General features: G+C 50.3%; 1 protein-coding gene across 1 annotated transcript in view; it reads right to left on the reverse strand.

The window, feature by feature from the left end:
• LOC142776227 (protein transport protein Sec31A-like) overlaps positions 1-15,702 on the reverse strand; it is a 156,543-nt gene that overhangs the window by 66,687 nt on the left and 74,154 nt on the right. The window contains exon 6 of the mRNA XM_075879504.1: positions 5,790-5,905. Within this exon, the coding sequence (XP_075735619.1) occupies positions 5,790-5,905 (116 nt within the window). The remainder of the gene's footprint in view (positions 1-5,789; positions 5,906-15,702) is intronic.

Below are 15,702 nucleotides of genomic sequence, written 5' to 3' on the forward strand. Positions count from 1 at the left end.
GCAATGCTTTGGGTGGCTGCTGTTGAATTTGACGGTCTGTAGGCTTTTTGTAAAGGTTTGTTGACAAGCAGTCATTTTCGACCGTGACAGTGACGTCCAAAAAGTTAATGCTAGTTTTGGAAATTTTGTGCGTGAATTTTATTGACGGGTGGCATTTGTTAAAATCCTCTATGAAGCGGAAAAGACTTCCCTCATCATGGTTCCATATCATAAAAATATCGTCTAAGTATCTTCTGTAGTAGAAAGGTTTCAAGGTGCGTCCCTCAATGAATGAGATTTCAAGTGAAGCCATAAAGGTGCTCGCGAAGTTTGGTGCCATTTTCGTGCCTATTGCAGTGCCACTGACCTGATTGAAATGCTTGCCGTTGAACTCAAAATGGTTATAATTTAGTACATGTTCGAGAAGTGTAAACAGTACCTCCCCACTTACACTGGTTGATGAGTCTGATTTTACATATTCAGAAACCATAGCCGCTATTCCGTCATGGTGGGGTATGTTGGTGTACAGTGAGCAGACGTCCACGGTCACCAGAAAACTGCCGCCTGGGATGTCGAGACTTGAAGTTTCGCAGATGAAGTGGTTTGTGTCCTTTAGGTAATAGGGAAAATTTGGGGGGATGTTTTTTATTAAGGAATTGATGAATTCTGATATATTTTCTGTTGATGTGCTTTTACTGGATACTGTCGGACGTCCCGGATTACCTGCCTTGTTTATTTTGGGGAGCAAATAGAATCGACCGGGAACAGAATGGGCCGGTAACATTGCTTTTAACATTTTGCCGGTAATTTTCTCGTCCCGGCGGAGATTGTTTAGAGTTACTTTTATCTCCCTTTCAAATTCGGAGTCGGGTCCGTTAGAAGTTCTTTGTAGAATTTTGTGTCTGATAGCTGTCGTTCCCCTTTTTTAAAGTAGTCCGACGTGTTTAGAATTACTATGCAGCCCCCTTTATCAGCCGGTTTGATAGTAATTCCAGTGTTTTTTCGTAGTTCATTGAGTGTCCTTCGTTCTGACTTTGAAATGTTGTTTCGAAATGGCCGATTTTTTTCATACGCTCTGATGATATCTTTTTGAACTGCTGATATATACATATCGAGGTGCTTGTCCCTCTGCTCACTCGGACACCATGATTTGTCACCACCAATCACTCTATTCTCGTCCGCACAGTCCCCGCGATCATGAAAGCATTAACGGAGGCGGAGATTACGCGCAAAGTTATCGAGGTCTTGGTACAGTTCAAATTCATTGAATCTACCGGATGATGGACAAAAGGTCAAGCCTCTCGACAAAAGTTGAAGCTGAGCGGGTGTGAGTGTTGTGTTTGACAGATTGAGGACATTTTTCTCATAAGTTTTCGGCTGCTTTTGGCTATCACGTGGCACGGGAGTGTCAGCGTCATATTCGAGAGTAAGGATGTTTTGATTAGGATTGCACTGTAGTTTTGAGTTCCCATTTTTCTCTTCAAGGTTAGGTTGTGGTACGGGTGGTCCCTGGCGTTCTTGTACGGCCTCATTCCTATTTTCCTGTTGCAGAGCAGTGGAGCTACTCCAGTCCCGCTTGAATTTTCTATCTTTTACTACTGAAATTTCGCCTCTATTCTTTAGTTCATATCGTTCCAGTTCTCTTGCCTCATGCTCTCCGAGATTAGATACCAATTTCTGCGCGGCCTCCGTGACACTGTATTCGGCGGCCTTACGCTCACTATGGTCCGCAATGACCCGAGTCAGTTGCAAGGACGCTTCTAGTAATATTTTTTCCCACTTCCCCCTTTCTGCTTCACTTAGTGTAGACATTGAGGGGTTGCAGGCTAGGCGGAGGCCCTTGTGTGCAATTTCGTGAGATAGATATTTGGTTAGTTGTTCCACGTGTTTTTCGTATTGCACCCGCTTTTCAATGATTTTCCTAATCGAAAGAAATGAGTGGGACCATGCGTTTTTAAGACTGCCCGTACCTTTTGTTTCCCCGTGTCATTTGGAAGCCGCCGTTTTTCCTCTTTTCCTCTTTTCTTCCTCTTTTTTACTTTCTTTTTATTTTTCGTCTTTTTTCTCCCTTTTTTTCGTTTTTCTAGTTCCCTCTCACTCTCGCAAACGTTTCTCAAGGCGAGAGGGACGCGGCAGCAACGAAGTTTGGAAGCTCATGTCAGTATAACTCATCCCCTGATGAAGGGAGGGCCCCTCCCGAAACTGTTGGGAAATAAATATATTTATCCTTGTTGACAACGCTCCCGTTGTGATATATATATATATATATATATATATATATATATATATATATATATATATATATATATATATATATATTGTAACGTGGAGAAATAAGACAAAGAGACAACGCCTTTGCTGCAGGCCGGCTGTTCTTTATCTAACTTCGTCTTCCTCTGCCTTTCCCAGCTCGCTGTCCCCGCGCCAGAAACCCCAGCGTCTTTCTTCATCATGACACTCGGCCACGACTGCGTGCGCGCAAAGGGCAATTTTCTCTGGAGGGCGGCACTGGGAGTGCCGTGGTAGTCTGTCATGTGCACGCCTCGAGCTGTCCTGTGGAACTGTCCTGTACTCTGGTGGACGACCCTGGCTGTGTCGAGGTGGTCGTTGCAGGTCGCGTCCGCGCGGCAAGTTAATGTAGTCACCTGGAGAATGTAAACCCAGCAGGTGATACTGGCTGGTGCGGAGTGATCGCATTGGTGGCGGACCATCGCGATGACTACCCCTTCGCTGCTTGGATGACATTGCAGGGACACCAGTATGCAGTACTGCGGCCCACACTGAGCGGGGACGCCTGCGTTGTTCAGAGCGAGGGAAGGTACGATGGGCTATATCGATAGATATCAGCGACATCGCTGTGTAGACTTTGCGCGTAGACTTGCGACGCAAGTCGTGCTCTAGCGGCTTCGCTGATGCACTGCTGGTCGAAGTGGAGGTTTTTGCCAATCCGTCACGTGCGTTCATGTCGACATGGCCAGTTGCCTCGCCATCCGGAGTAACCGTGAACTGCACCGGAATGACTTCGATGGCATCCTCCTCAGGTGGAGTAGGCACTTGTGGCTCGTTAGGGAAGACGGCATTTGGCAGGTTACGAGCGTCCACGCAATCGGCCAATGACGGCAAAGGTGGCAGGGGATGGTGCGGCTCCTTACTATGGGTCAAACTGGCCGTTGTGACGTGTGCTTGGTCTCCGGCTGGTTGTGGAAGAGCCGCCGTCGTCACGCAGCAGGTCAATGGATCCAAGCCATTTGAGGCTGACCAGCTTGGAGGCTGGCTCACTGGCTTCTGTGCTTTATAGGCGGTCCTAAGTTGGGTCAAGGGTAATTGTGTGTCAGGTGTCGACGCGGAGTCAGAGATCTGCCCGGAGGAGTACACCGTCCAGCTTGTCTCGATGATTGCCGCAGGGTACTCCGAGAAGCTGTCCGGGGAGGGTGCACGCGGCACAGCTGTAGGGGGGCGCGGCGCCTCGTGAGGTTGATCTCCGAGGTAGGGCAGGTTGGCAGAGGGTGCAGCTGCCTCGTCGTTGTGCTTCTCAATAGCCCCTTGCTCGGTAGTGGCGAGGGTAGAATGAGAGGTAGCAGCGAGGTCAGACTCAATTCTTCCAAACGCAGCAATGAGCTTGGCGCTCCAGTCCGCCCAGGACTGCTGCCGCACGCCTTCGTACCTGTGCCACGCAGCAGCAGGATTTTGAAGGCGGTCTAAGGCTACGCACCACTTCTGATTGTCGCTCCATCCCTTGCGAGCTCCGAGAGCATTGATGGTAGCCACCCAATCGACGGCATCGTCCTGGAAGCCGCGAAACTCGGGTAGCTCGGAGGCAGCCGGTGGTGGTGTCACGGCAGGCGAAGCTCCCGAAAATAGCGACGCCACACAGCCAAGTTGGTGTGAAAGAGCCGCGAGAGTATACTGGAGCTTGCTGCGGCTCTCGGGGGAAGTTGTTGAATGGTCTTGCGAGGCGGCCGCGGCCAACGCCTCATCGATAATGTGAAGTCCCGGCAAAGCAGCAGGGAGTATCGCAGAACTCGACGCTGTCAGGGCGCCGACCTCGAGGCGGAGTCGCGCAATGGTGCGCGAAAGCTCGGTGGCACTCTCGGGCGGCCCACATGCGGAGCCAGTGGGGACGTGTTCCCCGATCAGCGTACTCACTGCTGTGGTACCCTCGGCCGAGGGAGCTTGAACAGCACCCCTGAGCGGCTGAGGTGCCGATGAAGCACTGAGCAGGACGTTGTCGCAGTGGGAAGCGTGAACGGCATTCCCGGTCAACGACAGGCCATGTACTGTCGTGGTGGGGCCGGGGCAAGCCTGCCCAGGAGCCATCGAGAAGGCCTGGACGCCGTCCCCGAATGGCGGCACAGGTGCTCCCGGCTGCAGGAGGGCTGTCGGCTCCATGATCGAGGAAGCGTGAACAGCGTTTTTACGATGAGAGAACCACGCTGCCGACGATCCACGAGGATACGGACAGGTGGCTTGTGCCGCAGGGTTCACTTGTCGACCTGTGCTCACGGCACAATCCGTGGCGAAGGACGCGTAGACGGTGTCCCTTTTCATGAAGAAATACCGGTGATGGGTATACTAGAGCCGCCGAGGAGGCCTTGGCGCCATCCCCGAACGGTGGTGGCAGTGGCGGCAGGTGCACAGCTGCTGAGGAGGCCTTGACGCCGTCCCCAAGCGACGCTTACCGCATCTGCACGTCGGCGGGCGTCCTGGATGACGAAGCCAGGACGTATGACGTCTTCTTCATCGACTGCGCCATTGTAACGTGGAGAAATAAGACAAAGAGACAACGCCTTTGCTGCAGGCCGGCTGTTCTTTATCTAACTTCGTCTTCCTCTGCCTTTCCCAGCTCGCTGTCCCCGCGCCAGAAACCCCAGCGTCTTTCTTCATCATGACAATATATATATATATATATATATATATTGTGTGGAGCGAACATTGCCTTCCAGCCAAGGCCGTCTGCGCGTGCGCTTATATCGTTATCGAAGAGGGCCGGGGGGCGCATACGGTCGAGAAGTACTTTGGTTAGAAGTACTTCTATGTGAGTGCTTACGGTCGACAACAATTAGCGCGTGACTTGTGCTCTCCCCCCTCTCCCCGCCCCCGAGGCGGGAGCTTCTCCGCTCTTAACACGAAAAAATGCCCCCCCCCCTCCCCGCAGGACATCGAAATGGGAGTGCTTTGCATAGCGTTCCCAACGGCATTTTGTACAGTCGAGTGCATAATTTTAGAGACCACGGGAGCGCGTGCCGAGGTGCGTCGCTGCACGGCTCTGTCCGGGAGCGCGTACTGCGCACGCTCGTCCCATATCACCCGGCCGCCTGCCCTTTCGCTCGTTTCAACAGCGCGCATCTCGAAACGATGCGGATGGCGCAAGGTGCCACTGCAGTCGCTGTGCAAGCACCGGTGCTCCCCAGCGATAATATAGCGACGAAAATGCCTCTAATATAATAGCATGGCTCGAGCGCCAGCGTTTTGTCGGGTTACGTGAGATCGGATCGAAAGCAGTTGACTGCCAGCCTCATTTCGTATACCAACGCCGTCACTACGCCCGAGCCTTGTTGTGGTCTTCTACTGTGCCCGCGCCGCAGGAAACTTGGTTACTAAGCAAGCGCATGTTACTAAAATAATAATTGCTCCTCAAAACGCTAGCCTTGTTTCGTAAAACATTCTAATACGTTGCTATTCCATTCATTGCTTTGCCTTTTTGACAAAACAGTGACTTTACTTTATCAGAGATTAGAAGTAATATCAGACTGGTATAGGTAGAGGCAGTGGTGAGCTCTGTTACAGAAGTATTGGGTGCAAAGACTCACCGCAGGCTCCTGTTGGACGGCCACAGCCGCGGCCCTCGAGCCGCGGATACGAGCCCGGCGCGCGTACAGTGTTGGATGTGGAGACTGCAAGCCGACATCTGAGACCACCAAGTGCCCTGTGAAGAAATCAAACGACAACGCCTAGTTTCGAAGCAAAGATAGATTTCCTGGTCTTCACTTATTTCGATGACGCTTGTATTTTTACCTCAGTTTTTTGTCACCTTAATATTGTCACAGTGCAGAAACAGCAGCAGTTGAATGCAGGACAACGGACTTTAATTGTACCAGAACAATGGCCAACTGATCGTATGAGAGCCTCGTATTTATCTCTCGCTGCTCATGCTCTTCGTTGTTCTCTTGGTGCTGGATATTCAATGCGGCATTTGCCCCCCTCCAGAGAGCAGCGTCCCGATGCTCTTCTACAAAAGACGGTGGAGTAGATATATGGTGCAAATCAGTCCGAAAAATAGGGCTTCATTCGCACAACGCGCAGGATTTCTGTTTTTTTTTTCTAGCGAGTTGTCGAGAGACTGTCTGAAACGACAACGTAATTAACGTCACTCAGGCGTTGTAAAACTGTGTAGGGGCCAAAATACCTCTTCAGCAGTTTTTCAGACAGTCCCCGGCGGCGAATAGAACTCCATACCTAGACTTTCTCGCCGGGCCGAGTGATGGCATGTCGTTGTCGCAGATTATAACGTTGGGCGTCGTAATTTTGCTGATGGGTGATTCGGACGCGTGCAACCTGCCTCGCTTTTTCTGCTCGATGGGTAAAAGATTCAGCGTCCAAATCAATGTCATTGTAGTCGTGCAGTAACATGGCGTCAAGCCTCGTCATCACTTCACGGCCATGAAAGAGACTGAACAGCGTTTTTCATGTAGTTTCTTGCTGCGTTGTATTATAGGTGAACGTGATGTACGGTAGAATGTCGTTCCAGTTCTTGTGATCCACGTCAATGTACATACTCAACATGTCGGCAATAGTCTTGTTCAGACATTCTGTTAAGCCGTTGGTTTGTGGATGATAGGAAGTAGTTTTCCGATGGGCTGTCCCACTGAGCTCAAGAACCGTCTTCAGGAGCGCGGCCGTGAAAGCTGTTATTATGATTGTCAGAGCACCGTGCCTCAGGACGATCGATTGATTGATTTGGGGGGTTTAACGCCCTTAAACCACCATATGATTATGAGAGACGCCGTAGTAGAGGGCTCCGGAAATTTTGACCATTAGGGGTTCTTTAATGTGCACCCAAATCTGAGCACAGATGCCTACAACATTTCCGCCTCAAACGTGCCTCAGGACGATGTTTTCTATGAAGAATCGTACGGTTTCAATGGCGGTGCCACTTCACATAGCCTTTGTTTCCACGTAGCGCGTAAGATAATCAGTGGCGACTATTACCCACTTGTTGGCAGCATGGGAAGTTGGATCTGGTCCGAGGAGATCCATTCCGATTTGGGCAAAAGGTACCATGGGCACTTGTATGGTTGTAATAGTCCAGCTGGTTTTAACGGTGGCGACTTTCGTCTTTGGCAATCGAGGCACGTGTGCACGTAATGTTTCACAATAGCTTGAAGTCTTGGCCAGTAGTATTTCTGTTGGATTCTGGCCAATGTGCGTGTGTATCCAAAATGAGCGGACGTTGGCTCATCGTGGCAAGCACTAAGTATCTCATCAGGGATTGACGTCGGAACGACAACTAGGTGGGTGCTTCCTCTGGGAGAAAAGTTCTTCTTATAGAGAATACCACTACATAAGCAGAATGACGGCAGGCTCCTTGGAAATCTTGTAGGAATGGTTGTTGTCCGGCCATTCAAAAATTAAATAAGGGGAAGCAACTCACTGTCTTCCATCTGCTTGCACGAAATCGTAGTGGTGTCGACGACTCCTACAAACGCCATGTTGTCATCTTCTGTGTCATCGTCACGTTTTATCAGTGACCTTAATAAGCGATTGGCGTCAGCATGCTGCCGTCTGGACTTATACACGACCGTCATATCAAACTCTTGAAGGCGCAAGCTCTTCCGTGCGAGCCAACCACATGGGTCTCTCAAGTTGGTCAGCCAGCAGAAGGAATGATGGTCGCTGACTACGTGGAAGGAACGACCGTAGAGGCACGGACGAAAATTCCTAACCGCCCATACGACAGCAAGACATTCTTTTCCCGTTGTGGAGTAGTTGGACTCGGCGCGGGAAAGCGTCCTACTAGCACATGCGATCACACGCTCGGCTGAGTCTGGCCACTGGACAAATACAGCGCCTAAAACCACGTTGCTGGCATCTGTGTGGACCATGGTATGAGCATCCTCATCAGTGAGCAAAAACAGGGGGTGTCTGCAGGCCTTATCAGAGATCGTCAAATTTCGCTTGTTGATCGTCACCCCATGTGAACGAAACGTCTTCTCTGGTGAGTCGCGTTAACGGCGAGGCTATGTGTGAAAAATTGGCAATAAACCTTCGGTAGTATGCGCATAGGCCAAAAAACGCCTGACTGCTTTCTTATCTGTTGGCACCGGAAATTTTCCGACGGCCGCAACCTTATCGGGTTCAGGTAGAACACCTTCATGGCTCACCACATGACCTAAATATTGGACCTCCTTGAAACCGAAATGACACTTCTTGGGTTGTGTCACACACTTCGGGTGAGGCCCCGCCGATCCAACATCGACGTGCGGCAGACTCGCAGGCTTCCACTTTACGCTTCGGCCTGCGACGCCTGAAAGGCCTCGAAGTGGCACATTTCGAATTTATTTGCGGGTTGGTCGACCCGTGCGGGGTTGCACGTGTGGTGATGTGTGGGCCTGACCGACGCACTCATAGAGCAGATACGGAGTTTGATTACACATAAACAATCATTTAATTGAAACAGGGGCAATTCAAAGGCAGGAGTTAACAAAAATAACAGAGAGGAATAACACTGATGCGCGATGGAGAGAACAGCTATATAACAAAATATGCTAAAAGAACACTACAAAAGATACAGACTAAAGACAAATATGCGGAACATTAATAAAATAACAACAAGATGGAAATCAAAGGAGAGAGACACTAGAAATTAATTACAGAATGATCATGGTGGCGCTTTAGAATTTAAACGTGCGACGCAGCGCACACTACAAATATTAAAAAAAAAGGCTGGTTAAAACAAGTTTACGGTTTAACAAAAAAAGTCACAATAAAAAGTTCCATACGGACCAAACCAGCCCTTGGTGCACGTAGGGGAGTTGACGGGTGCCGCTGAAGGTCTCGCCGGCTTGGTAGACGACGAGGGTGCCCGGAATTGCAGCCGTCTCAATACGTTGCGCGGGTCACTCCGTGCTCGCCGCCTACGCGAGACTCGCGACACCGACGACCGCACTTGTTGCTGTCTGTACGTCAACTGCTCTTCCGATGCAGTTCAAACCTCCTCGGGGGCGTCCACGTGCTCCCATCTCATCTGGGAGTAATTTTCTTTGTGGAGACCGCCGGTTCCCCTTCCGGTCAGGGGCAGGGAAGACGAGCCGGCGCCACGCTGGGTCGTTATAGTCGCCGGATGTCGTCTCCCAACACAAAAACGCCCTTCCTTGGAAGATGGGGCCCGCGGATGCTCCGAAAATTGGAGTCGTTTGTGACATAGCCCCCTTCTTAAGAATATTACTTCGTAATGTTCAAGAAAATCACAAACGCGCAATGTTCGAGAGCTTGCAGTGTTCTGGTTGTCTACCAATGCGTTTTCTTTTTCGCGCACCATTTCACTGACGTGGACGACACCGCAGAGAACACCTGACACACTACGCTTCACGGTCACCATAAGATGAAAGTCAGAACTCGCGCACAACGTCATGGCCACACACATGAAAAGACAATGACAAAAATACTGCACACTTCGGGAGTAAGACAGGTAAGCATTCCTTGATGCCACATATAAAAAAACTACACGCTTTAAGCGGTATTGAAAAATCACTTACTTACACGCAGCTTCCGACAAGGATGGATGAAAAATTATTCGGCATGATCGCCTGTGCGCAGTTCCTGAACTTACTGTCCACTAAAGCGCTCTATTTTAAAATAATAATAAAAAGAAAAGTCTTGAATAACATAGCGCCATGTTTGTGCACTCATGCGTACCGTGATTTACTTCAATTGTACGACCAAGCAGTACCTTCAATTAAAAGTCCAACTAAATAAAATAACAACGTCCCTAAAACAAAGCCTTCCAAGCTGAACGGGTAATAGGTTGAAACAACGAACATCGTCTACAAACACACAGACGCCACAAGAAAATCAATAAAAAAAACTAAGCGATTGCTCCGAACGTTTATGAAATGTTTCATAATCGAATGACTGAAATGAACATTGTTTCCAAAAAGTATCCCATTAGCCTTGAAGGTTGGGTTTACGTTTCGATGTACATACACATAAGTTTTATCCGCGCCCGAGGTGGTCGCACTCTTGGGGGAGCCGTTCGAAACAACCCGGGCAGACAAAAGAGCGTATGGCCGCTACACGGACGCCTGTTTCCCGTTAGTCTGCACCCCGGAGGCATGCCTTCATCGACGCCTCGTTCTACGAAAACGGGTCCCCGAGCCACGTCGTGTCGCTTGGCCGAAAGGCACTGGTTCGCCATGCACCCCGCGCTTCGAGGAGGACAATGGAGCGAAGGGGGTCGGCTCTTCCGAGCTCCACGAAGAAATGCCTGCCTCCCCCCTCTATCTGTCGGGCGGTTTGAAGCATAGGGACCCACTCGACTGGCGAATGCCACAAAACGCAAACGAAGCTTTCGTTGCGTTGATTGCCGTTTGGCAATTCGCGATTTTCCCGGTTGCTTTGCAGCCTTCGTTTTCCTTCTGTTTGTGCGGCGTCTTTTTCTTTTTGCACGTTGCCCAGTGCTCACTTTCGAGAAGTCCACCTGCAACGTTTGCAGAGCAGAACTTGTTTCGCTTGTCTTTTCAGCTATAATGCCTATACAGTCGGGATTTTCCGTTAACTTGTGGACACCCTGACTTGCGGGAAGCTTGACTGACGGCTGAGCAATGCAAGCGTCTTCCTCGGGGCTGCGCCGCTCGCACCTGGAAGAACTACTTGCCCCAACATTGCCCAGCTCGCAGTGTGCGTCAGCACCCGACTGTGCCCCGCTCTCTGTACAGGGGACCTCACCTACCGGGCCGGAGGTACTGCGAACTTCACAATTAGCTGCTATGGCGACGCACAAACAGGGTGGCTGTGCCAAGTCCATTACAGTTGGCATTTCTGCATTAACAAGACTCTCCAGGCACAGCGCCTCGTCGCCATCACTGAGGCCTTCAGTGGCCTTTGTGGCCACAACGGGACTTTCAGCAGCTAACATTTTAGGTTCACTCGTGAACCCGATGTTCTCCCCAACAATACTATTACCTTGGCCGGCTCTCAGTGGTCTGGCACCTACGGGCTCTTTGCCCCTTTTTTGCCTTGCATCCCAGGTCTCAAACATGCGCCGTTCCCTTTCGATTTTCTGGCGCACTAGCTGAACATGATTCTGGTACGACTGCTTGATCGGGACACGGTCGGTCACGCTACTGGGCGTTCTAGCGGCTGAGCTAAGACCCGACTGTGCCACACACAGTCCCAAGCGCTCTTTTTCCTTCTGAATTCTGAGTCTTGAATTTTCTCGCTCTTGTTCCATCAAAAATTCCAAATGTTGCCTGTACCTACTGCGTTCGGCATCGCGCTCCTCTTTAAGTCTATTTCGTTCTTTTCCAACGAAATTATACAACTCCTTGCCTACAAAGCCAAAGGCTTTGCCCTGTTCAATAAGCCTGTCAAACACCGTGTCGTCCATTACTATACACAGTTGTCAACCAACAAAGCAATGAGAGACCGGCTACATACTGAACGCTCAGAGTTACGTCAGTCTCCCAGACATCACCACGCGGTCGGCCAGTCCTGTCGCGCGGACGCCAGATAATGTCACACACTTCGGGTGAGGCCCCGCCGATCCAACATCGACGTGCGGCAGACTCGCAGGCTTCCACTTTACGCTTCGGCCTGCGACGCCTGAAAGGCCTCGAAGTGGCACATTTCGAATTTATTTGCGGGTTGGTCGACCCGTGCGGGGTTGCACGTGTGGTGATGTGTGGGCCTGACCGACGCACTCATAGAGCAGATACGGAGTTTGATTACACATAAACAATCATTTAATTGAAACAGGGGCAATTCAAAGGCAGGAGTTAACAAAAATAACAGAGAGGAATAACACTGATGCGCGATGGAGAGAACAGCTATATAACAAAATATGCTAAAAGAACACTACAAAAGATACAGACTAAAGACAAATATGCGGAACATTAATAAAATAACAACAAGATGGAAATCAAAGGAGAGAGACACTAGAAATTAATTACAGAATGATCATGGTGGCGCTTTAGAATTTAAACGTGCGACGCAGCGCACACTACAAATATTAAAAAAAAAGGCTGGTTAAAACAAGTTTACGGTTTAACAAAAAAAGTCACAATAAAAAGTTCCATACGGACCAAACCAGCCCTTGGTGCACGTAGGGGAGTTGACGGGTGCCGCTGAAGGTCTCGCCGGCTTGGTAGACGACGAGGGTGCCCGGAATTGCAGCCGTCTCAATACGTTGCGCGGGTCACTCCGTGCTCGCCGCCTACGCGAGACTCGCGACACCGACGACCGCACTTGTTGCTGTCTGTACGTCAACTGCTCTTCCGATGCAGTTCAAACCTCCTCGGGGGCGTCCACGTGCTCCCATCTCATCTGGGAGTAATTTTCTTTGTGGAGACCGCCGGTTCCCCTTCCGGTCAGGGGCAGGGAAGACGAGCCGGCGCCACGCTGGGTCGTTATAGTCGCCGGATGTCGTCTCCCAACACAAAAACGCCCTTCCTTGGAAGATGGGGCCCGCGGATGCTCCGAAAATTGGAGTCGTTTGTGACAGGTTGCAATGTCAGGCCGGCAGACCTTATTGCCCTGAATACCGATAACAGCCTGCTCAGGTGTTCCTCATAAGTTTTTGGAAAAACAATGACGTCATCCAGAGAGACCCGACATTTCTGCCACTTAAGGCCTGACAGACCAGTATTCATTAGTCTCTGCAATGTTGCGGGGGCTGAGCACAATCCGAAGGGCGACTTTAAATTCATAAAGCTCGTCAGGCGTTATAAAAGCCGTTTTTTGTCTATCTCGCTCGTCGAACTCAATTTGCCAATACCCACTTTTGGGTCCATTGACGAGAAGTAGCGTGCATACCTCAACCTGTCGAGGGAATTATCGATGCGCGGTAATGCGTATACGTCTTTTTTTACCACACAGTTAAGCTTGCGGTAGTCGACACAAAATCGCAAGCTTCCGTCTTTTTTTTAACCAACACTACCGGCGATGCCCAAGGTCTTCTTGACGGCTAGATGACGTCTTTAGCGAGCATTTTCTTCATTTATTCTTGAATTGCTTCACGCTCTTTTGGTGCTACGTGGTATGGGTTCTGTACGTTGTATTGGCCTTGCCGTCTCCTCCAGTATTATCCGGTACTTCGTCAGTGGCGTTTGACTGACCGTCGAGGTCAATGAAAAACAGTCTTTGAACTGGTAAAGAAGATCTGCCAAACGCTGTCTCTGTGCTCGTGATAAATCCATGCTTACGTCAAGAGGTGGTGGGGCTGACGTGGGTTGCGGCTCGTGCTGTTGTACTACACTGCACTCGCGGATTTCGGTGATCTCGTTGAAGTAGGCAACTGTAGTGCCTTTGCAATGTGTCGTCGCTCGTTGGTAAAATTCGTCAACAGAACCTCCACTTCACCGCACAAAACATTGACAATACTTCTGGCAATTGCAACACCGCGGGAACGTAGAAACGTCAATACTTGTTCAGCGATTCCTTTTGCAGTATGCTGCGCGCTGCACGTGACCGAAACAAGGCGGCACGATAACGGATGTACGGGCACATCGTCAATGACTCGCAGGGAGTTTTGGTGTAGAGCTGCGCTTTGATCCGCTAAAAAGGTCAGTACACCGTCTGGTATATTGACGATGGCACCATATTCACGCAAAAAATCCATCACTAAGATTGCCTGTTTGCAACACTCGGAAAGAATAACGAAAGTTGCGACGAAGAATACATCCCCTACCTTGATTCTTGCGGTACACTTTCCGGTAGGTGTGATTAGCTGCCCTCCAGCTCCTCTGATCTGCGGTCCTGTCCATTGTATTCTAACCTTCCTGAGCTTGTCTTCCAGACTCTCACTCAATATTGAGAAGGGTGCGCCAGTGTCGACTGATACCATGACGTCATGTCCGTCAATTGTAATTGCAACATCGGCAGTAACGACCCCACCTTTCGTCGAATCACTGAAAATTTGTGTCTCTTCGTTCGACAGTATATGGGGATTTTCAGGATTTCGACGATTCGGAACCTTCCCCCCTGAGGTTGCTGCTTTTAGTTTCTCCGACGTGGACTAGGAGATCTACTTCTTGGCATGTCAGTGGTGCTCCATTTAGAGGATGGCGAATAACGCCCAGGAGAGGGTGAACGTGACCGAAACCCAGGTGGAACACCCCGCGGGGTCATGACAATCGTGTCGACGTCAGGTGCTTCATTGAAATGGCGCCGAGAAATAGTGGAAGGAAACCCTTGGTAACATACGACGCGATGCGAGCAATACCTAACGATGTGACCTACTTCTCCACAACGAAAGCACAGGGGCCTATGGTGAGGGGTACGCCAGATGTCAGTTTTGCAAAGTGGTGGCCGCCTTAGCATTGAAATTTCTCTGTAGTACCAAGGCGCGGTCGGTAGATGTTGCTGGTGGTACTTATGCGGTGTCGGCACGTTCGCTGGCTGTCGGCGGGCTATGTCTGCATAGCTTGCCCTTGGGGTGCTCGTGTTCGGCTCAGGAAGCGAGAGTGCTTGCCTGATCTCCTGGTGCACAACTTCTGTTACTGAGGCAATGGCGCAGTCATTCGGTTTGGCGACGCGCGTCTTGACCTCTTCTTATACAAAATCTCGTATCAGTTTGCGCGAAGAACCTTCGCTGGGTGTCGTTACTGTGGTCGTGGCTGCCGCGCTGATCGGTGCACTGTGGGTTGGGCGGTCATACTGCCGGTAGCGTAGATTCAGTGCGCGTTCGATGGATGTCGCCTCCTTGGAGAATTCATCAACACCTGTAGGCGGGTTTCATACGAGACCAGTGAAGGGCTGCTCCTTAACACTCCGCATGAGGTGGCTAACCTTTTTGGCTTCAGGCATATTGGGATCTGCTCGACGAAACAGTCACACCATGTCCTCAACAAACATCGTAACGGATTCATTTGGTTTCTGAATCAATGACTCGAGGAGACGCTCGATTTATCGTCTTTCGGTGCTCGCGAACGTATTGAGGAAATTCTGCCTGAACCCCAAGACGACCACACGCGATTCGTAAACCATGTTTGGGCTCTGTCTTGAAGCGGAAAATACACGTAGCTCAATTTCTGTTTGGTGTTCCACCCGTTAACGTTCGCTGTGTGCTCGAATTCCTCGAGCCAGTCATGTGCGTCCTCATATGCGTTTCTGTGGAAGTCAACTGGAATTCGAGAGTTCAGAACAGTTACCTGTGTCGTGCTTGGGCTGGACATGTTGGGGCCAGTGCTTCCAAGCGCCGTCATGCTTTCTGGCAAGGTCACGTTTTCCGGCAATGAACCGAACTCCAGGCTGAGGCCTAACAGGTGGTGGCTGCTGCGGTGAACGGGGGTGTCGATGCGCGGAAGTCTTTCTGGACTAGATGTGGGGCTGTTGTCAGGCGTCCCGAACATGTACCTAACGCCTCCACCAGTGTCACAATGCAGAAACAGCAGCAGTTGAATACAGGGCAACTCACTTTAATTGTATCAGAACATTGGTCAACTGATCGGATGAGAACCTCGTCTTTCTCTCTCGCTGCGCGTGCTCTTCGTGTTCTCTTGGTGCTGC

Source organism: Rhipicephalus microplus, chromosome X (assembly GCF_043290135.1).
Source record: "Rhipicephalus microplus isolate Deutch F79 chromosome X, USDA_Rmic, whole genome shotgun sequence".
In the NCBI taxonomy this organism is placed as follows: Eukaryota; Metazoa; Arthropoda; class Arachnida; order Ixodida; family Ixodidae; genus Rhipicephalus; species Rhipicephalus microplus.